The 23,509-nt window shown below is 28.7% G+C and overlaps 1 protein-coding gene across 1 annotated transcript in view; it reads left to right on the top strand.

The window, feature by feature from the left end:
• LOC119600879 (carcinoembryonic antigen-related cell adhesion molecule 1) overlaps nucleotides 1–23,509 on the top strand; it is a gene marked incomplete at its 5' end in the record, with an annotated part of 210,303 nt that overhangs the window by 178,580 nt on the left and 8,214 nt on the right. The window contains one exon of the mRNA XM_037951445.1: nucleotides 19,925–20,119. Within this exon, the coding sequence (XP_037807373.1) occupies nucleotides 19,925–20,119 (195 nt within the window). The remainder of the gene's footprint in view (nucleotides 1–19,924; nucleotides 20,120–23,509) is intronic.

Below are 23,509 nucleotides of genomic sequence, written 5' to 3' on the forward strand. Positions count from 1 at the left end.
ATTTTATAAGCATCGGTACATAATTGACCCTACCCCCCATATAAGGTCCCCTTCCGAAAAAGATTTTAACGCTCAGAACTGTCTAAAAGAAGCATCTATAGCGATGAAATTCAACATAAACATATTTTATAGGAACCTTAATAACTTTGTAAAATTTTATAAGATTCGGTCCATAATTTATCCCACATCTATAGCGATGAAATTCGACATGAACATATTTTATAGGAACCTAAATCGCTCTGTAAAATTTTATAACGATCGGTCCATAATTGATCCTACCCCCCCATATAAGGTCCCCTTCAGAAAATGGCTTTAACGCTCATTACTAGCCTAAACTAAAATCGTTCTAAAAAATTTGACGATGATCGGTCCATAATTGACCAAACGTCCCCCCTAAATAAGGTCCCTCTCAGAAAATAACTTTAACGCTTTTTACTACCTTAAAAATGCAAGTATAGCGACAAAATTCGACAAAAATTTCTCTATACATAGATGTAATAAATGAGAAAATTGTTTTGATAATAACAAAAGCATCGACTCTTAAATATCAAAGTGTATTTATAAGGAATCATTCCTTTTTGGCAATGATTTGATGGTGGGTATATAAGATTCGGCACAGCCGAATATAACACTCTTACTTGTTATAATTAAACACGTCAAATGGGATGTTTTTGAACATGAAAAATTTATGGAAAAATGAGTTCAATTTGAAGTGTTTTTTGAAAAAACTTGATGAGTTTCAAAAAACACGAATGTGTGAACGTATTATAACACTTCTGGGTCTTGTTTTTTGGTAAAATATTAAATTATTATACATATGATTATTATTTTATGAAAATTATTTTAAAAAAATCGCGCGATTTATCACTGATATATTGTATTGTTATGAGACATTTCTTTTAAATAATTTAAGACTTTTAATCCTTAATCTTTTTCAATGGGTTAATAAATGAGGTAATATATAAATCGTTGGAAAGGTATTTCGATGTACAAACTTTGTTCCTCTAAAAACAAACAACAACAGTTAACTAATATCGAATAAAAACATTAATTTTATATACTTTAGGTGTCCTATTTAAACTACAATATCATCTCCATTTATTAAGATATAAGTATATACCTATACATCAAATTAAAGCTTGAAATCCTTTCTAAAATTTTTTAATATTTATAATTCGTTGGAAAGGTATTCTAAAGCTCTTTCAAATGAAATTTATATTGTCAGAATCGGTTCATGAATAGAGAAGATATAACGTATGAATATATAAACTTTAAAGTTCTATAACTAAAAAACTAAAAAATTGTTGGCCAAAAGACATATGTATATCACAAATCATGAAATTAAAAGCTTTATAAGTAGTACAAAGTTTTTCAAGATTGGAGAGTTATATCTATTGTAAATATAAGCCAATTATTTTGCAAGAACTCAATATAAGGTATTTTAAAGTAGTTTTGCCAAATTAAACTGATAATAAAATCTATCGAAATTATAAAAATTTCTCAATAGTTAAAATAATTAATATAAAAATCGTAAAAATACCATCAAACATGTATATTATCTAAGGAAAATAACTTTGACGATTTAATGACGATTTCGAAAAATCAGTTGACGATTTTGACGATTTTTTACTAGATATTGGACGATTTTACACCCAAATCATCTGGCAATTTAATTGGGTTAAATTAAAATGACTTATTTTTATTTTTGAAAGATTTTTGTAATTTTTTTACTTGAGGTTGCGCCAATGATATCCTCAGCGATGCTCACTTCGATGGAACATATTTTGTGGATGTTTTCCATAACTTCAAATTATAAATGGCAAAACTATAAAGGTTTATAAAAGTGTTTCTCGATCTATTTAATACAAAAATTAATAAATTTTTTATGTCAAAACTGTATTATCAAATATCTAAATGAAAAAAAAAAAAAAAAAATAGTTTATATAAATACATATGTATGTATGTACGTTAGATGTGTAGAAAAAATAACGAATTTGCTCAGATTTGTTCATTATTTTGTTCATTAGTCTCTAAAACTAACTGGTGTAAAATTTTAGTCAAATCGGATAATGGGAACCCGTGCTGGAAATCGATTAAAAAGTGTAAAATTGGGTAAATAATAGGACTTTTTTTTAATTCTTCAAAAATTGTGCCATTAAAATTATAGTTTCTAAAAACTTAAACAAAATCTTATCTTCTAAAGAAACTTATCTTTCCAACAAGGTATAAAATATTAATATCGAGCGACAAATTACAATGTTATAGGCATGTCCTTTTCACAAATATGTTGCAAAAACGAATAAATAATTCTTATTTTATCCATACATCGACAGAAACAAACCTTTTCTTTCCACACTAAAGCCCCCTTTACACGAGCATACAAGTAATGTGATCTGTCAAAATTTTGTGTAGAAGAGTACGGATGGGATCGTCTAATGAATCCGTCAAACATTGAGAGAAAATACGGATGAAAAATTTGACAGTCGTATGGCTCTCTTCATTTTTTGAAATGATTCAAAAAACAAGCAAGTCGCATGAGATCAGGGATGTATTTTTATGTAAACACATACAAAAAGTGAAACAGCTGTTCCCATCCTACTTTGTTATTATTTTATACCAATCGTGTAAACACAAAAAATATAAATCATACGACTTTTATTATCATACGAATGGAATTTCATTTTACTTTTTCATTCGACTTTACGTACGTAAAATGTAGGGTTGCCAATTATTCGTGATAAATATTATTCGAATAAAAATGTACTATATTTTTTTCATTGGAGTAGTCGATTAAATTTTAAAAATTATTCGATTATTCGAACGAATAAAAGATTTTATTCGAATAATTTCATAAAATATAAATAAAATTCAAAATCTTAAGATACGGGTAAAAACGGCTTTCGTGCATTAATACACTTATATATCAGTAACTTAGTTGAATCTCAACCTAATTTTAATTTCTCAATGGGTTTAAAAGTAAAAGCAGAGGTCTTTATAATGATATATACGATGTTTAACTAACCTGCTTTGCAGACGTTCTTACAAACTGTTTTATATAAGAAAATCGTACTATTTATAAATGTAATAGAAAAGGCCACTATCGGACCTGTTGTGCGCTGCATTTCATGGAAGAAAAATGGTTGTTGGTACAAAAAAAAAAAACAACATAGTGTCCACTGAAGGTATTATCTTTCAATGCTCTGACACCCAGTTTCCAATCAGTGTTCGTGAGAAATGTTCCGCTTGCCAAGACTGGGCTCAGTGTTTCAAAGTAAAAAAGGCCACTATCGGACCTGTTGTGCGCTGCATTTCATGGAAGAAAAATGGTTGTTGGTATAAAAAAACAACATAGTGTCCACTGAAGGTATTATCTTTCAATGCTCTGACACCCAGTTTCCAATCAGTGTTCGTGAGAAATGTTCCGCTTGCCAAGACTGGGCTCAGTGTTTCAAAGTATCCGACATACTCTGTGTCAGGTATGGGATCAGGCACGTCCGATGCCCAGTATACATTGATGACGTGTCCTAAGCCAATGTGTCATAGTAGGACTAAGTCTTCAATTTAATTTTCGCTAAAGGGTTCCCCTTTGTCTATCACCGCACAGTGGGGCAGAATGGAAATATTTTGGAAATAAATCTGGCATTTCTAAACGGCTGATCCGATCGGGATCGAGTTTAAGTTTTGAAGATGAACCCTGCAGATGCCCCAGGGACGGCGCTGTGGCGGCTCAAAGTAGGGTACCTACGACATGTAAAATTTTTAAACTCGTGCCATTTTTTGTTTTTCACCCAAATACAAAGATTTTTATACTTTGTGAAAGCGCTCGACGAGATCTTGAAAAAACATGCTTGGACATACTACTTATCTCTTATAATATCCGAGTTATAGGCATTTAAAAATTTAGTGATACAAAATTTACCATACCTTGGTCCGCCTTTTTTTGAATACCGGGCGTAATTTTGGACTAAATGGACTCAATTTTTTCTTGTTAGTTAGACAACAAAATTTCCAATAATATACAAAAAATTTCAGATCAATATTGTTTACAGATCCAAAAATATACGTTTTTTAATTTAAAAATTCAAAAAATTTTAGATTTTTGGCGTTTTTTTGCCAAAAATGTGTCTTAACTCTTTTATTAATAAAATAAAATTTTCTTTAAGAACATATAACAATTTTATAGTTTTCTAAAAGGTATCTTTACGCAGAACGCTTTGGCATAAAAAACTTGTCCTATTTTTTGAAAATGTTGCCACTGCGTCCTTCCGAATATGACCTATTTTTTATTAAAACTTCAACTTTGGGCGACATGTTCTAAAATCCCAAAGCTGGGATCAGAAAACTGAAAGCAGTTTTGGAAACCTCAATATGTTTTCTATTTACTCCAAAAGTATTTTCCCAGCCCTGAAAGAAATGTGGACCCTATGGGCAAAAAAGTAAAAAATTCCATTTTTGGGATTTTCATTCCTATTTTTGGGAATTGCGGGATGCCCTTTGACCTTTTCAACTTTTTTTGCATATTCTTATTTGAAATGACAAATTTAACAATCGTTGAAAATTTCATTGAGTTTTGTTCATAAATAAAGATTTTGTCATATATTACATATTTGTTTAATTTCTAAAACTATGATTTATATCAAAATTTTAATAGGATCGCAGATAGCTACAACAATTTAGTCCATATTTATCCCTTAATATCATTTTTTAGTTAGATATGGAAATTCTCGACCCTTTACAAAAAATTTCAAGCCAATATCTCAATTACATTCAAAAATATGTTCATTTAAACCTGTGTCCTTTAATTTCATCTTTTTCATATTTTAGTATTAAGTATGACAGAACATATTTAAATCTTATATTTACCTATTTTCTATTTGTTTGCTTATCCTTATAATTGAAAGGGTCTATTATGCTTAAATTTTCAAAAATTTATAACTATTTTTTACCTAAATTTTTTCGACAGATCATTTCGTTCTGTTTCGTTTATGATCATGTAGGTAAAAATATACAGGTAATGATAATTTCGATTCATTCACTAATAAGAAATATCAATGACTGAATTACAGGTTATAGTAATATAGTCCTAAATGTTAATAGGTAGACAATTCGTAATTTTTTACTTTGGAATACCTGTATCGGAAATGACAAGAATTGGTATATAAGTAAACTTCTCAGATTTTAAGTACCATATTTAATAAATCTACAATGAAGATTACATTAAAGTACGAAGAGTTGTGTTCCGTTTTATGGAGTATATCTTCAAAAGGGCCAGAAAGAATTGAAGACATTTCAAATTATATAAAAACTACATATAGTAGAAAAGTAGACAAAACAGGCATATCAAAAATTGAAAACTTTTTGATGTAAAAAGTAAGTCTGTGGATGGAAATCAAGAGAAATTTCGATTAAAATTTTGTAGTTGGATGGAAACTACTACGGAAATCTCAACTTACAACACATCAACAGGAGCGCCTTGCAAGTCATACGAAGACTTATGTTCAAGGTCAAAAAAAAAGAGGGTCACACAAAAACTTTTTTGAATCTCAAGTGAGGATATTGCTGATACATTTAACGAAATGCTGAAAAAGGAAAACCAACCTATGGATGTCGTACATATTGCAACTATTCTTCCTAATGCATCACCAAAACGACTTAAGCGAATTGTGGAAAGTATACCAACTCCAACATCATAATCAAATTTTACTGAAGAGGAAGCAATAGCGCTTATGTTGGAACTGGGTCTCAGTCGAAATAAGTACTAAATATTAAGGAAAGCTCTGAATGAAAAAGGACACAATATATTACCATCATACAAGGCGATCCAGGACAAAAAACAAACTATCCTACTAAATCAACAAAAAATAATGAAGAATTGAAAGAACTGAGAGCTGCGGAAAAAAGCAGAATCCAAGAAGAATTTAAAGTTCAGATGGGATTAAACATCGACAAACCACTTTCAAGTTGCGGCAGTACAAATGACGGTAATACGGCGAGAAGATTTTTTCGTGATTTTGAAATTACTTCAAAAATAACTGGAATCGACAAGGAGTTGCTTCGAAGAGTTAACACTATTTTAATGGCACTGAATAGTAAACATAAAATTAATGGAAATCGATTTGGGGAATACACATCTGAAATTTCTAAATTACTTGTATCTCTGTATCCATGGAGGGAACTAACACCAACAGTACACAAAGTATTGTGTCATGGTCAAATAATAATTGAATCGAATATTCTTCCACTTGGAGAGTTAACAGAAGAAGCCCAGGAAGCGAGGAAGCGAGATTTTAACCATGTTCAACTATTCAGCTCAAGAAAATGCTCCAGGCAATCACAGAATGAAGATATTTTTAATAGTTTACTTCTATCTTCTGATCCTGTTCTTTCAACTATGCGAAAAAGATGGATTTGTTATGAAACTCTATCATCTCAAAACAAGGAAGATTTAAAGGACTTATACTACCTTCTGGATATGTATACCGATATGACAGATTATTTTATAGAAAATAAGTAGTGTTAGGAATTAACTATATAAGTAGGTTGTAAGAATTAATTGTATTATGTTTAAGATAAACAGTTCAAATAAAAAAAGCTATTATACTAACTGATGATATTGTATTAAATTGTGTTTTATATTTCGGTGGGCGGGAAAGGTAATTTGTGTGGGGTGATTTAGGTGTTGTTGTGCGTGGCTCATAATAAAATTATATTTTTTTTATTGTATATACAATATTATAATAAAATAATTAACTAAATAATTTTTAAAAATTGTCCAAATATTTTATTCAACACCAAATGTATGTTCTGTCATACTTAATACTAAAATATGAAAAAGATGAAATTAAAGGACACAGGTTTAAATGAACATATTTTTGAATGTAATTGAGATATTGGCCTGAAATTTTTTGTAAAGGGTCGAGAATTTCCATATCTAACTAAAAAATGATATTAAGGGATAAATATGGACTAAATTGTTGTAGCTATCTGCGATCCTATTAAAATTTTGATATAAATCATAGTTTTAGAAATTAAACAAATATGTAATATATGACAAAATCTTTATTTATGAACAAAACTCAATGAAATTTTCAACGCTTGTTAAATTTGTCATTTCAAATAAGAAAATGCAAAAAAAAATTGAAAAGGTCAAAGGGCATCCCGCAATTCCCAAAAATAGGAATGAAAATCCCAAAAATGGGATTTTTTACTTTTTTGCCCATAGGGTCCACATTTCTTTCAGGGCTGGGAAAATACTTTTGGAGTAAATAGAAAACATATTGAGGTTTCCAAAACTGCTTTCAGTTTTCTGATCCCAGATTTGGGATTTTAGAACATGTCGCCCAAAGTTGAAGTTTTGATAAAAAATAGGTCATATTCGGAAGGACGCAGTGGCAACATTTTCAAAAAATAGGACAAGTTTTTTACGCCAAAGCGTTCTGCGTAAAGATACCTTTTAGAAAACTATAAAATTGTTATATGTTCTTAAAGAAAATTTTATTTTATTAATAAAAGAGTTAAGACACATTTTTGGCAAAAAAACGCCAAAAATCTAAAATTTTTTGAATTTTTAAATTAAAAAACGTATATTTTTGGATCTGTAAACGATATTGATCTGAAATTTTTTGTATATTATTGGAAATTTTGTTGTCTAACAACAGGAAAAAATTGAGTCCATTTGGTCCAAAATTACGCCCGGTATTCTAAAAAAGGCGGACCAAGGTATGGTAAATTTTGTATCACTAAATTTTTAAATGCCTATAACTCGGATATTATAAGAGATAAGTAGTATGTCCAAGCAAGTTTTTTCAAGATCTCGTCGAGCGCTTTCACAAAATATAAAAATCTTTGTATTTGGGTGAAAAACAAAAAAATGGCACGAGTTTAAAAATTTTACATGTCGTAGGTACCCCACTTTGAGCCGCCACAGCGCCGTCCCTGGGGCATCTGCAGGGTTCATCTTCAAAACTTAAACTCGAATACTCCTTGGCTACGCTCACGCCAAATTTTATCCCGATCGGATCAGCCGTTTAGAAATGCCAGATTTATTTCCAAAAAATTTCCATTCTGCCCCACTGTGCACCGGTATGTGATAGACAAAGGGGAACCACTTTTAAAACTAGAACCATTTTATTTTTAACATTGAAAAACAAAACTTTTATAACTGCAAAAAGTAGTAAAAATTTTGTTTCAATTATATGTCTGTTCATAACTACAAGTTGTTACTAATTTTGACAAAAATATTTGAAATTTGTATTGAAATACAAAAACAATTTGTGATAATTTGTAAAAAATGCTTGTTAATGAACAGACATTATAAGATATCTTTATATTTAGATTTGTTTTACAAAATAATAACATAATTTCAATGTTATGTGTAACAAAATATTCGTAAAAAGTAGCATTCAAATATTATTCGAATATTCGATTAATCGACAAAAATTGTTTGAATTATTCTGTATTCTAAATTGGAAATTTTTTATTCGTTCGAAGAAAACAAATTTTTTCCTCGATTAATCGAATAATTTTTATTCGAATGACAACCCTAGTAAAATGTGATCGTCTAAAGGGACCATAACACCACTTGATTTTGTGTTTTCGCATTCCATGCACTGAAAGAAAAGTTTCTAAAATTTTTTTGTGTTTTTTGATGTAGAGACTTCACTACTTTACAGTGCACTGTATTAGAAATAAACAAATATATATATATATATATATATATATATATATATATATATATATATATATATATATATATATATATATATATATATATAATATTTGGCTGTGCTAAATTTCATTGCATAACATATTCAAGTCACTTTCTGAAGGGGGCTCTGTGTGGGGGCTAGGGTCAAATGAAGTCCGATCATTTCGAAATTAGGCAAGGTCATCAATGCTTGTATAAAACTCAGTTGTGCGAACTTTCATTTATATTATACATAATTATGAGCTCAAAAGCCCTATTCGGGGCGTTCAGTTGTATGGGGGCTAGGTGAAATAATGGACCGATTTTAACCATTTTCAATAAATTCAAAAAATTTCATCAAATTATCTTGAAAATTGCGACCTGCACTTTGATAACAACGTTTACGTGGACACACGGACGGTCGGACGGTCGGACGGACGGACATCGTTAAATCGACTCAGAAAGTGATTCGATCGGTATATTTTAAAGTGGGTATAGAACTAATATTTTTATGCGTTACAAACATCAGCACAAACGTATGATACCCTTCCCACTATAGTGGTGTAGGGCATAAAAACAGCATTAACATTTCTGGATTTTGTGCAATTATACGTCATTCACGCTCTCATTTGTCATTCAACCCCCAATTACGTACTGAATTACATGATTCGCCATACAAAATTTTTGCTGCGAACTACATAAGCTGTACGTACTTCAGTTTGAATTACGTTCGAATTACGAATGAATGAGTGTCATCTCTAATTTTTATCGGGTATTTATCATAATCAGCTGTTTGTTTTCATTGGTCAGAGACAAATAAAAAATAAAATTACAAAAATATGCAAATAAATAGAAAATATAAAACTTAATTTGTTAAAATAATGTAAACGTATTTTACACTAATATTACAAAAATTTACAAAATAATTATTGAAAAAAAAACAACATGGCGATGAACTGTCAAAACGAATTACGAATGTGCGTAGAAACGGGTTAATTGGCTATCGTCATTCAGAGGCCGAATTAAGTAATTCAACTGCTCCTGTGAACTTGGTATAAGATTGGAAAAAATTTAAACACGACCAATTATTTTTTATTATTGCCTACGGAAATGCATTTATTTATAAATTTAGATTTATACTCCGTGTAAATAAATGTAAATAATGAAAGATTTAAAAAAACAAGTAAAAGTGCTATATTCGGCTGTGCCGAATCTTATATACCCTTCACCATAGTGTATTTAATAAATATCAATTTCATAAAATTTATATTTATTTCATTTTCCCTACTATATCATTATTCTAGCAATAGCAAAACAAAATGAACAACTGAATACACCAAGAAACAAAAACAATATACACAACGCAATGAAACCAACAGACATCCAAACATACGAAACTGAATGCACCAAGAAAAAAAAACAATATACAGAAGGCAATGAAACACACAGCCAACACATTCAAACATACGAAACGAAATTCTCAAAAAAAAACAAAAACAAAATACACAACGCAATGAAACCAACAGACATCCAAACATACGAAACTGAATACACCAAGAAACAAAAACAATATACACAAGGCAGTGAAACACACAGCGATCCAAACATATGAAACGAAATACTCAATGAATAAGTGTTGTTGTTGTTGTTGCTTATATCAAAGCATGCAAAAATGTGTCTTTTTTATAAACTTTTCAGAGGTTGTCTCGGATTTTTGCTCATATCTCCGGTATTTATGGACCGATTTTGCTGATTTTAAATAGCGATCTTCTCGAAAGCATGTCTAACAGAATTATTGAAGATTCGGTTCTCGCCGACATCTGGAGTCCTCTAAAAACTGATTTCAACAAACACACAGACGGACAGACAGACATACGGACAGACAGACAGACAGACGGACATAGCTTAATCAACTCCGCTACCTATAAGGATCCAGAATATATATACTTTATGGGGTCGGAAAATTATATTATAGAAATTACAAACGGAATGACAAACTTATATATACCCTTCTCACGAAGGTGAAGGGTATAATAAACATAGGTGTATAAAAATCCAAGAATTTTTGTGCTGATATGCAGTGCTATAAATGTCAATTAATTAAAGATAATAATGTTGTATATAGGTTCCCAGCGGTAAAAATACACATTATGTACTCGCTTATCTAAGTGATATTTCGTGGCAGTCAGTGGTGATGCTTTCACTTATTCTTCCACTTAGATTTAACATAAAAGTGTCCTAGGCTGCCTCATCGATGAGCTCTCGCTTAGAATGTAAGCCACAGTTTCATTAAGACAAATTAAAATTTCACTTACATAATGTGTGGAGTTCTAAGCGAATTTAATGAGACGCCTATAAACGCTTGCAAATAAGAATGTAATGTATGTAGATTACAATCCTATTTGCATTTGTAAGTTAAAGTACCATGTCTTCCGATTTTGTTATAGAAAAAATATATATTTTTTTACGTTTATTTTAAAATTATGCAAGTTTATTTAAAAATTATCATCAAATAATAAACATGTATTATAGTTAATTCAATAAAAATATAATTAAACAATTTTAAGGAAGATAAATGAAATGAATCTTAATTTTCTTTTGAAACTTTCGGTCATCTTCCTTTACAGATCCTGTAAAGAAACAAGAGGAAATTGTTAGTATTAAAACTAGAATGTATGAAGTAAATTTACCCCAATTTTTAAATCCGTTTGTGCCATTTAGATCACCACAATTATTTAAAATTTTTACAATAAAATACATTTTTTAAGAAAACACAACTTCACTTACAAAAGATCAACTTTAAACTGAAACAAAAATATTATTTTTTTCATGTAGTACTTATACATACAAAAGAAAAATAAAACGGTACTTTAGTTCTGTTTTTTTAAAAGATATAAAAACAAAAAACAACATGAAAAAGGCAGCTAACTCTCTGCTTAAATCGTAATCAATGTTATAATTAAAGTGCATGATATGTTAGATTACGCATACATTGCACTCTAAGTACTTAGATTGCTCGCTTAGAACGTCATACTGATGTCATCGAATATTATCTAAGTACTTTGTTTCATTTACCGCTGGGTTTGTATGTCACGATCAGTGTCGCCAGATGTGGGGATTTGTCCCCAAATTGGGGATTTCAAGTTTTTTTTGGGGACAGATTTTCGTGGGGAGGGATTTGGGGATTTTCGTAAAATTTGGGGATTTTTTTGTAATTTTTCCGCTATTTTTGGGGATTTTTATTTTTTCTTAAAAATATTAACATTATTATTATTTCTAGTCTAGTTTTTATGGGTTTTCTAGGTTTAAACAATTTTAAAAGTAGCTTGGCAATTATATCACAAAAAATTAGAATGGGTTCATGGAGAGATCGCAAGAAAATTGAATTTTAGTAAATTAATTCACATTATTTATTTTTTGTTTGAATTATTTTTTTTCATCAATAAAGAAAAGTATAAATTTTTAAATTTGTATAGAAATGATATGGACTGTTTTACTAAAAGTTAACTTTCTAGAGATCCCCTCATGGTCCCATTCTGTTGTTTGTATATGTTGTATATTTTAGTGTAGTAAAAATGGAAGATAAAAAGAAAAATTATAAAATCGGAAAAGTAGTTTAGAAAATATACGATATTAAATTTTATGCCTTTGAGAAAAAATGTGGATTTTCAACCTCTAAACCGTAACGAATTTGAAAATTTTGGAAAACTTTTAATTTTGTATTGATACAAAAAAGGTGTATACCATATTTCATCGAAATCAGAGAATCATGTTCGAAAATTTTTAAAATTACACATATCGAGACACTATATTCAAAAAGTGCTAATTCAAAAATGTCTAGTTTTCAGGAGAGGAAAAAAACTGTTTAATTTGTATAATGTTGAACAAATTAATAACTTTCTTTCCATAATATGTTTATAATAATCTTACCAATTTATAATTATATACAAATTAATACATTTTGTGTTTTTCAAGGATTTATCTTTAGTTAGCACATTTTGTTCAAAGGAAAATTTTAAAATTGAAAAATTTATTGGTAAAATAAAAATGACTATATTTCCGAAACTAAATATTGAATTCCAATTTATTAAACAGATTCCTGTTCAGTATTTTATAATAGCGGAGATAAATATTTAATAAAATTAATCTTTCAAAAAAATGTTGTAAAATTACTATGGGAGATGGCACTTATTTTCTTCAAAAAATATTCTACTTTGTGTAGTAGACAAAACAGATACAAAAAGCACAAAAGTTAATATTTTGATCCCAAATTTATACCAGACGTGGAGAATGTATTGAGGAATCATTTGCCATCAAAAACTCACTTTGGCCCAAGATTGAGTTAGCACTTTTTGAATATAGGGTGTCGATATATTGATATTAATATGAACATCAGGGAGATTTTCGGAATAAGTCCATTAATTATGTATCGAGGTTTACACAATTTAAAAGAGTTATTAGTTTCATATCATTTTTGTTAAATCTTATAGTACATTAATTTTTGAAGGATTCACTACAGTAAACCGATTTGTTGTAAGAGAGGTAATATGGGGTGTTCGGTCAATTATGGACTGACCCACATGAAATTTGTTAGAGAGATTTTGATTCATATAACAATTGTTTGTGTAGAATTTCGTTCTTATACAGGCTTTATAGCGTGTAACATTTCTGTAACAAACCCAAAAATTGAATCTAAAATAGGTCCTAGGCACTTATTTTCGAATCAAATTAGTGGAGCACATTCATGAGATTCCACTTAACTGTTTTGTATGTATGTATTTTAACATGATATGTGGCAAAACTATTCACTTATGCTAAATTGAATTTTCAGTTTTGATAAAAAGTTAAATTTTGTGTTCAAGCTAAATTGGTAAGATAATTTCGATTTTTAAAAATTTTATAAAAGGGGAAAAAAAGTTTCGTTGTTTTTATAAGATTTTGTAGACAATTTTGTGTAAATTTATTATTAATTAAAAAAAATAAACAATTTATAATTTCTTGTATCATAAAAATCGATTTTAAAATCAATCAAAAAATCATTAATAAAACGCTAATAACAAAAAATTTTAAATTTCTGAGTAAAACGTATTTTATTATTTACCGAATTCTATCATGTCCCAAAAAATCAAAAAGATTTCAGCTCTTGGACTATAAAGGGTTAAAGTTATTTTCTGAAGGGACTTATATGGGGGCCAGGGATAGCAAATTACATTTTAAAATTTTACAAAATTGCGTGAAAAATAGTACATTTTTGCTTCTAATTGTACCAAATCATAATTATTTTACTAAATTATTATTAAAGTGGGAGTGTCCTTAATCGAAACAAAAACATTTCAAGCTATACATAGGTTAGGTTGAGAGGAGGATGTATAATACATCAAATCCTAAGAAATACTCTTAGGTCACTATAGTACCTGTTGAGCTCTCCTTATCCGAAGTACAGAAACTCTGTTTCTAGATGTCGTTCTTTAAAATGTTCCAATCAGTGTGTGTGAGGGATGTTATATCTGCTCCCAAGATATTCAGCATAAAATTTTCCATAGAAAATCAGTCTGATCTGTGTAAAGCTATTTTACATGTATTTGGTCTAAAATGCAATAAAAATTTTTATATTGCATAAAACTTTAATAGATATTGCGGAAATACTAGATTTTTTCACATTTGAATGGACTCATACTACTTTCAAAAACAATAATTTTATAATTTTGCTAATTTATTATTTTTTCATACAAAAAGGAACTCATATCAATTAGCAAAAATTAAAATATATAGTTTTATTGTATTAGAAGAGTCTGCTAAATTTTTCGAAAATTTCAACTTTTAGCAGAGATGCTGACAAAATCTCAGATGAGTGATTGGTGTACTACCATTGTACTTTTAAGCATCGAATTGTACCAAAAAGTACAATTGTGCCAACTTTGCCAACCCTGATGGGGGCTAACTGTGGCCCAATGATTACCATTCTTACAGCATAATTTCTTGGTACACAGAAAAAAGTTTCAGCATAAATATTATGAACTGCTTTCATTGACAAAAGTTAATAATATTTAAGAATAAGTTCCTAAATGATATGAATTTTTTCATTTTTATTTTTTCAAACATAATCTAGAAGCCTTTACTTAAAATATTTCAAATTTAATTTTTATTTTTCTATTTGTTAAAAAATGTTTGAAATTTTCTTTGGAAAATTTTTTATTTCTTTATGATTTTTAGATTGAAATCGATGGGATGTGCACGTAATTTGCGGGATTTGATGAAGAATGGATGTTTAACTATGTTTGCTGATGTTTTCTTATTTCAGATTTTGTTTTTCAACATTTCTATGTAATTATCATACAAAATTTGCTAATATAGGATCACTATTTACAAGATATGGAAACAGATTTGTAGATAATGGACTTTTTTTGCAATTTTTTAAGAATATCATAGAAAATAAGTAAAAGCCAAAAAAATTCTGTTATGTTGAAATTCATACATTTTATGAACTTTTAATATTCTGAATGAAAATGGTTTGGGAAAAAAAAGTCATGTTCGATTCATACTATTTATTACAAAATTCATTCCAGCTATGTATTATTTTTTTCTGTGTACATAAACCTAACTTGTGTAAAATTTTACCACGATTGCTTCATAATTAATATATGTGTGAGGGCTATGTAAAAATCGAAGTCCGATACTGCCCATTTTTAATACCAAACAGTGCACATTGGGTTCTCCTTTAAGTAAACTTGGCAAAAAGTCAATATTTAAAAATTATTTTTTTGCAAAAAATATAGCGTATCTTAAAAGCCAAGACTTTGTTCTATATAACGCTATAATTAGTTTTTCGATTTTCCTTTTGTAGGCTTTTAGGTTGTGCGTCAAAGTTTAGGTTTTTTATATATAATTTTTCATATTGTTTTTTTTTTAATTAATACCTTTACCTTTTTTATATAAAAAACTACCATTCTATAAATTTTCTTAAAATTTTAATTTTCAAGTCCAAATATAATGTTGTTTTGTATGAAAAATTATATTTTAAATAACCATTACACAATAGGATTCAATTATCCACTACTTATTAAAATGCCACTTTTCATATATATATGTATATATTTATGTTTTTTTTTTTGCCATTTTTAAAGGAGAAAAAGTACTATTTGGCCGCTGATGGCCCCTCGGCGACCATATACATAAGATACTATAATGTGTTCTTAATATCACCACATCTATATTTTTTGCCTCTATGGCATTTTTTATTTATTTTTCTAACACTCCATAAAACAAAAATATTAAAACATTTGTATTTTATTTAAAAAAATCGAATTATTTAACACAAAATTAATTGATTTAAATAATTCTCCAATAGTTAACGAGTAACTAAAATTGATTTCACTAAACATTTCAAAGACTTTTTCATACGTTTTATATATGCTTTTTTGAAAGAAAAATTAAATAAAAATTCACAGAGATTTTGTACTTGACTAAATGGTGTTGTTATTAGTGCAAGTACTTACCACAATCGCTTACAAGTAATTAGAAAAATAAGTCAATTTAAATTGTATGAACAAATTTATACAGCTCCGATAGCTTCACGAAGAAGATGACAAATGAATTAAAAAGTAGTTATATATCACATTATTAATAAGACGTTATTAGACTACTTCTATGTAAACAGGACTATATATAATAGTCATTGAAAACTATGTTAATAGGTAAGTGGTTACAACTGAAAGTCATTACCAAGTATTTGCTGGGATTATTAGTAATTTTTAGCGCTAATGATCCAAAAAATATGAAAATACATAGTGTATTTTTTGCGAAAATTTGCACTAACTTCAAAGTTCTTTTTTAATATTTCAAATCTAGAAGCTCTCCCCTTTCTAACGCTACCAATCACTTGTACAAAACTTTGTAGTTTAGTTAATGCCAAGATTTGTTCGGGGAGACCCCACTGTGCAGTGCCTATCAATGGAGAATACTTGTGACGAACATGTCAGTTTTTCATGAAAGAAATTGGGGAAAACTATGGGGATTTCAATTTAAAAATAGGGATTATTTGGGGACTTCAAGCTTAAGATTGGGGACATAAGTCAAAATTTTTCTGGCAACACTGGTCACGATTTAACATAGTAGCAGGTTTATATTTGTTTATGAGTTTATTTCGTTGATTCACTCTTTATTAAAATTACTATTATTTTTTACAATAACTCAAAAATTCTTCAAATAATTTTTTATACCGTGGTGATAGAGGGTATATATAACATTGTCATTCCGTGTGTAACACCCAGAAATATTCATCTGACACCCAACAAAGCATATATATTCTTGGACCTTATGAAATTCTGAGTCGATCTAGCTATGTCCGTCTGTCCGTCCGTTTGTCTGTTTTTATAAAACATTCTCACGTTAACACGAAGCAACAAAAATTAAGTTCACCCAAAATACTTATTTTTGTCCTAGGCAGTTTGGTGTTGAAAATGAGCAAAATTGGTTCATATCGGAAAAAGTTATGAATCAAAATTTGATAAAACTCCGAAAAAATTAAGCTTTTTTCACATATTATAATGTAATTTTCACGAAAACTGTGTAATATAACTCCATAAAAATGATCACACATTTGTTTCTATATAAGAGCTTTATTCCTGTTGAGAATTGGCGAAATCGGTCCACAATTTCATATACCTCCCATACAAATGTACATATTCCCGGAAAATGAGTTTTTTGTTAATAACTTTAAGTTAAAGTTTTATATCAGTATAAATCATCCAGAGATCGTATCGGATCGGTCCAAAATTGGTCATAGCTTCCATACAAGGTCCCCTTCAGAAAATCGTTTAAACGTACTCATTATCAAATGATGATATCCATTCTTTTTTTTTTTCTTTTTACATACAGAAATATTACTGTAAAATTGTTATCATAGCTCCCATACAAGGTCCCCTTCAGAAAATCACTTAAACGCACATAACTCATTACGATATAACAACATCCATACAAAATATTACTAAATATCGCTAAAGCTTATTTTAGGACGCTATAAAAATTTAAAAGGAAATGGTGTTGGTAATGTTCAATAAATATTGCAATTGTAACAGATTTAAGCTATTTAAATGGTTGGTTTTTTCTATTAAAAATATGAGAAAACTTATTTCCACAAGTATTCAATCAAATAAAAGTAGCTGGTGGAGGATATTTAAGATTCGGCTCAGTCGAATATAGCACTCTAATTTGTTTTTATTTTATACTGTCAGGATAAAGATCTGTCAAAAATGTCTTTTAAAATTTTTATCCTTTAAAATCTATTTAAATTTTCAATATTATTTTTTCAAAAAATTGTTGAAAGACATTTTTTACATCTTTTGATTCTGACAGAATAAAATAAAAATAACACAAAATAATTTACAACTCCTCTTATTAGCTTGACATCAAATTTAGCATTGTTTGATCAGTAGAAGGATTTTAAAATATTTTTTGCAAAATGTACTTTTTAAAACTTTAAAAAGGACACAGGATCACGAAATGAAAAACTAAAAACGCAGTTTTTCTTCATTAAATTTATATCATACACGAACCGTATGTCATTCGGTTCGTGTATAATTTTGAGTGTCGGACGGTGATATGAACAAAAGAAGAAAAGGAATCAGCGAAGGCAAGTATAGAACTTAGTGCAAATGAAAACCACAATCCAGAAAGATTACTCTGGTCTGCAAAAAAAAGTTTTTTGGCGCTCCTTTAAATTTTTATGGCTGATTGGGATAAGTTTATGTCTCCTGAATCCAGGTGCGGTAACAAAAAATTTTATCACGTCTATTTTTTACGAAAAAGTGTTTTAAAAAACTAAAATTTTTTTTAGAACTTTAAAGTAAGATTTTTAAAATGTGGACAAAATTGACAAGAAGAACAACAACAAGTAAAACTTACTATAAGGACGTGTGCATATAAGTTATTACTTTGCATTTGTTTTTCTATTCATTGATGTTTCACGCACATACACCAAGAAAAATCCTAAAGCATGCTTGACCATTTTCCGTTGTATCTTCTTCCTTTTTAATATCTCTTGGTAGAATCCTTCGAAATTTTCATTCGATACTACACCAAGATTTTCAAAAAATATGTGAGTCCAAAAAATTAAGTTTTAGTTACATATGTATGTATTTCATTTAAAATGTCGATATGCAGAGAACAGTCCTCTAATTTTTTTAAGGTTTTCAGCCATCATCTTTTCATCGCCTTTTAGTAGAATCGGCTCATAATTGAATCGAAATAAGTAAGTTTCACACGAGCCAAAACCAATCTACTAAACATTATGAGAATCTGCATATAATGGACCCTACCCCCCATATATTTGATGAGGATTCAAAAAATTACGAGTACCTATGGTACAATAATACCAATGTTATTTTCTTGTATTTAAAAGTTTGCTGATGCATTTATGAACATATTTTTAGTTATTTAAATCATACCGAAAATACCCCTAAAATATATTTTTGTACACTACCGATAACGCTAAAATATCAATACCGAAATAACCCAAAATACCGATAACGCTAAAATACCAATACCGAAATAAGTCAAAATACCGATACCGCTACCTTATCACCGTTTCGAAACGGTTTCCAGCCTTGGTTTCTAGGTTCAATATTATAGAAAATTCAAAAAAGTACATTTTGATTAACGAAAACTTACTAAAAGTCCCTTTTTTAAAGGTTCTCATTTACATGCTCTACATGCATTATTTTATGTTTCTGGGTTCAATATTATAGAAAATGCAAATAGTGCCTTTTGAACTTTTGAAAAACGAAGAAGTACCAAAAGGTTCCATTTTATAAGTTCTCATTTACTCCTGGCTTAATTTCATGTTTCTAGGTTCAATATTATAGAAAATTCAAAAAGTACCTTTTGAAGAACGAAAAAGTACCAAAATGCTCCCTTGTATAGGTTGCCTTTACTCCGAGACCTACATACATGCTGAATTTCATGTTTCAGACCAATAACAACACACAGTTTCATCCGTAAAGTGTTTCTTGCTTTGCTTTGTTTTTATAAACAAATTTACCGTACTACTATGTGTGCTGTTGTTGTTTGTTTATTATTTTTATCTCTGCATGCATCAAGAATTTTAATTTTTGGTGAAATTTTCAGAGGTTGTCTCAGATTTTTGCTCACTGTTACAGAACATAAGTATTTATAAACTTAGCTCTGATTATTCTTAAACTTTTGCACAAATATTTAACCACAACATACACTATTTTCCAGATCGATTTCATTAGACGTAAGCAACAAATTTCTACAATTGAATCAAGCTGTAGTCCCACTAGAAATCTTTTAACAAACACACCTCCACCTCAACAATACGCATCAGGTATGACTCTTCATTCGTCACATAACATGGGATATTGTACTCTGCGAAGTGGATTACAAACATCTTCAGTTGTGGGATCTCTTTCAATGGTATGTATTTGTCGTAATATTTTTCTATTTTACAATACTTTTTTTAAATGTGCAAAAAATTTGATAAGCAAAATAAATAATAAATGTGAGATAATAAATCTTTAATATCTTAACAGTTAGTTCGATTTTAATGAAATTTCATATGCATAAATTAATAGAATGTATGTATGTACTTTAGACTTTAATGACTTTTTTATTTAAACTACAATAAAATTCAAGTATATAATACATACATACATACATACATACTACATACATACATACATACATACATACATACATACATACATACATACATACATACATACATACATACATACATACATACATACATACATACATACATACATACATACATACATACATACATACATACATACATACATACATACATACATACATACATACATACATACATACATACATACATACATACATACATACATACATACATACATACATACATACATACATACATACATACATACATACATACATACATACATACATACATACATACATAGATACATACAGCACAGCTAATTTTGTACATATTTGAACCTTTTATTTTTTAAAGTGGTATGATTCCATACAAATAGTGCATACAAATGTATACTTTCAATACTCCACAATGTTTATTTAATTTCAGCACAGTCGAATAAAACTTATTTTTTAAATGATAGTTAAATTAAGGTAAATTACCTTATTCTGAATGTAGATACCAAAGAATAAACAAGAAGTGAAACGCTGTCATTTTTTTACAACAATAACATTACGCTCTTCTCACAGACGAGTGCTGTGTAAATCCAACACATGTGTAAAAATTTTATTCTCTCTCCAAACTTCAAAACTTTTTCGCGAAAATTTGAGGATAATAGCACTTTAAAATATTTTTTATCACTTAACATTATATTTTATAATTTTTTTGCACAATTTAAACACATTTAATAGACCGAAAATAATATATTTTTTACAAACGAAAAAAAATATTTTTTGTTTTTTGACATTGAATTTTTGTTGTTTGAAATTAAAACTAAAAAAACAATGTTGTAAATTTTCGTATCGTAAACGAAAAAGATATTTCAAATAAATAATTTATTTTTTCAATATTATAGATTAAAAAACAAATAGACGTGTTTATAAAATGTTTATAGATAAAATATGTGGAAAATATCTTAAGAAACCTTTCAAAGTATAAATTGAAATGTAATAATTTTTTTTCAATACTATTTTTTGCAACTATGTTGACTTGAGAAATCTACTAATACATTCTTAGAGTTAGGTACCGGATGACAGTAGACTTAGGTACTTTTGACAACAGTTTCATTTCTTATTTATTCTTTGGTAGATACTACGAATATGTTGTATTCCAAAACTAATAATCATATAGTAGAGATATAGGCTAAACTGAAGGGGTTGTCAAACAAAATTTGTTATTCTCTTCACACAGACGAGTTTTGAGAGATTAAAACACACTTGAGAGAACTAAACGCACTCACAAAACTTCAAATTTTCTTCGCGAAATTGCGAGGATATTAGCACTTAAGCGATTTTCTTATCACTTAAACTTAATATTTATTATTTTTTGCCACACTTTTAATGTATATAAAAGCCCGAAAATAATTTATATTTTACAAACGAAAAAAAAATATTTTTTATTTTTTGACATTTCATTTTAATTAAAACTGAAAAAAGAAAAGTTGTAAATTTTCGTATTGAAAATGAAAAAAGTGTATCACATACTTTTTTTCTTTTTCCATTGGTGCAAAAAAAAAAAAAAATAACAAAAAGACGTGTATGTTTTAAAATGAAATATCTTCTGAAAATAATTAATTAACTAATATTTGCATTCACTAGTATATGAAATCCGAGTAATAAGATACAAAAAATAACGTATCAAAAATACATTTATTAGTTAGTACCTTTTGAACAACTATGTTTATTTTTGTGCTTCTACTAATACATTCTTACCAGTTAGGTTTTTGACAGGGGACTTAGGTCTTTGACAATCCCTTTCGCCTATATGCTACTATATGCTAATAAGTATGTGTTTTGTGTCGACAAAATTCCAAATATTTTCAAAGAAAAGATTCATTTATGATCTAAATTGATATTCGAAGGATTGAAATGGGCTCAGTTATAATTATTTGCTCACATTGGTTTAAAAAATTATTTACGTCTATTTTCGAAACATGATATTTATTTTTATTTAGGAAGTATGTGGTAAAAAAATTTCAGAAATTATAAAATTCTAACCCCCATTTTCTCAATGTCTTGTTATTTTTTATCGAAACGATATACTGACAGTTTTCATACAAAAATTATTTTAACCGGCAGAATATCTACCGGTTAAACGATAACCGGAGAATGAGATTGTGGCCCTAAAAGTTTTTATTTAAGAATTGGAAATAATTGGATTGTTTTAATTTAAATGTAAATGTATGTATGTCTTCTGTCTGCTTAATTTCCACAAAATTAAACAATTTTCTTTAAAAACATGAAGATTTTAAGATTTGCATATATAAAATAATGAAATTTATGTAATCCCGTAAAATCTCGAAACCCGGGATTTGTAAAAGCCAGTCCCATTTGGCATCCCTATTCCCTATTGAATAATTTGTTTCTTTAGTGAATTAATAATACTTATAGAATTTATGTTTACTCCTCTATTATGCAACGATGATTAAACATTACATTTATTCTAACGAGTAAACCGCTAACGGCACTGTTTGCCATCTCCTATTTACTTACTTTGGTTTGATACTTCTATCAACGCACTTTGTGCATATCAATCTTTAAACTGGTTTTGCTGCGGAATTCATTTATTAATAAGGTATTAAAAGTCATCATAAATAACGTGTCCGCTAAGCGGTCAAAGGTTACAAAAATATTTTTTTTACGATTATCTCACTTATTATACGTCGCACGCGTTTTGATGCTATTAAAATTTCTATAAAGAATTAAATTCCCTACATTTTAGTTGATGACTATTTACGCATGAAATTAGTTGTTTTATAGCTATACTAGTGCATTATTTTTTCATTGCAATGATATTTTCAAATCTTAATATTATTACCTCCGATGCAAATTATGTTGATATTTTTCTTTCGTCTATCCGGAATTTCCAATGGGGTCAACGGTCATAGTTATGAATATAATTTGAAAAAAATGTGGGCATAATCTACAATTTTAGGAAAATATTTACACCAAATTTCATTGAAGTCAGACTACGATTTCAACTTGCTCTAATATATACAATCGGCTTTATTTATTTCGAATATTAAAGTACACCATAGTGTTTTTACTCTACTCAGGCAGAGTTAGATATTTTACTAAGATTACAGGTATAAAGTGCAATATAGTTTCCAGAAATTCTGAAGGACTAGTTCT

This window comes from Lucilia sericata, unplaced genomic scaffold (assembly GCF_015586225.1).
Source record: "Lucilia sericata isolate MDLA Ls3-8-SP2 unplaced genomic scaffold, ASM1558622v1 Contig000125F_arrow, whole genome shotgun sequence".
Taxonomy (NCBI): Eukaryota; Metazoa; Arthropoda; class Insecta; order Diptera; family Calliphoridae; genus Lucilia; species Lucilia sericata.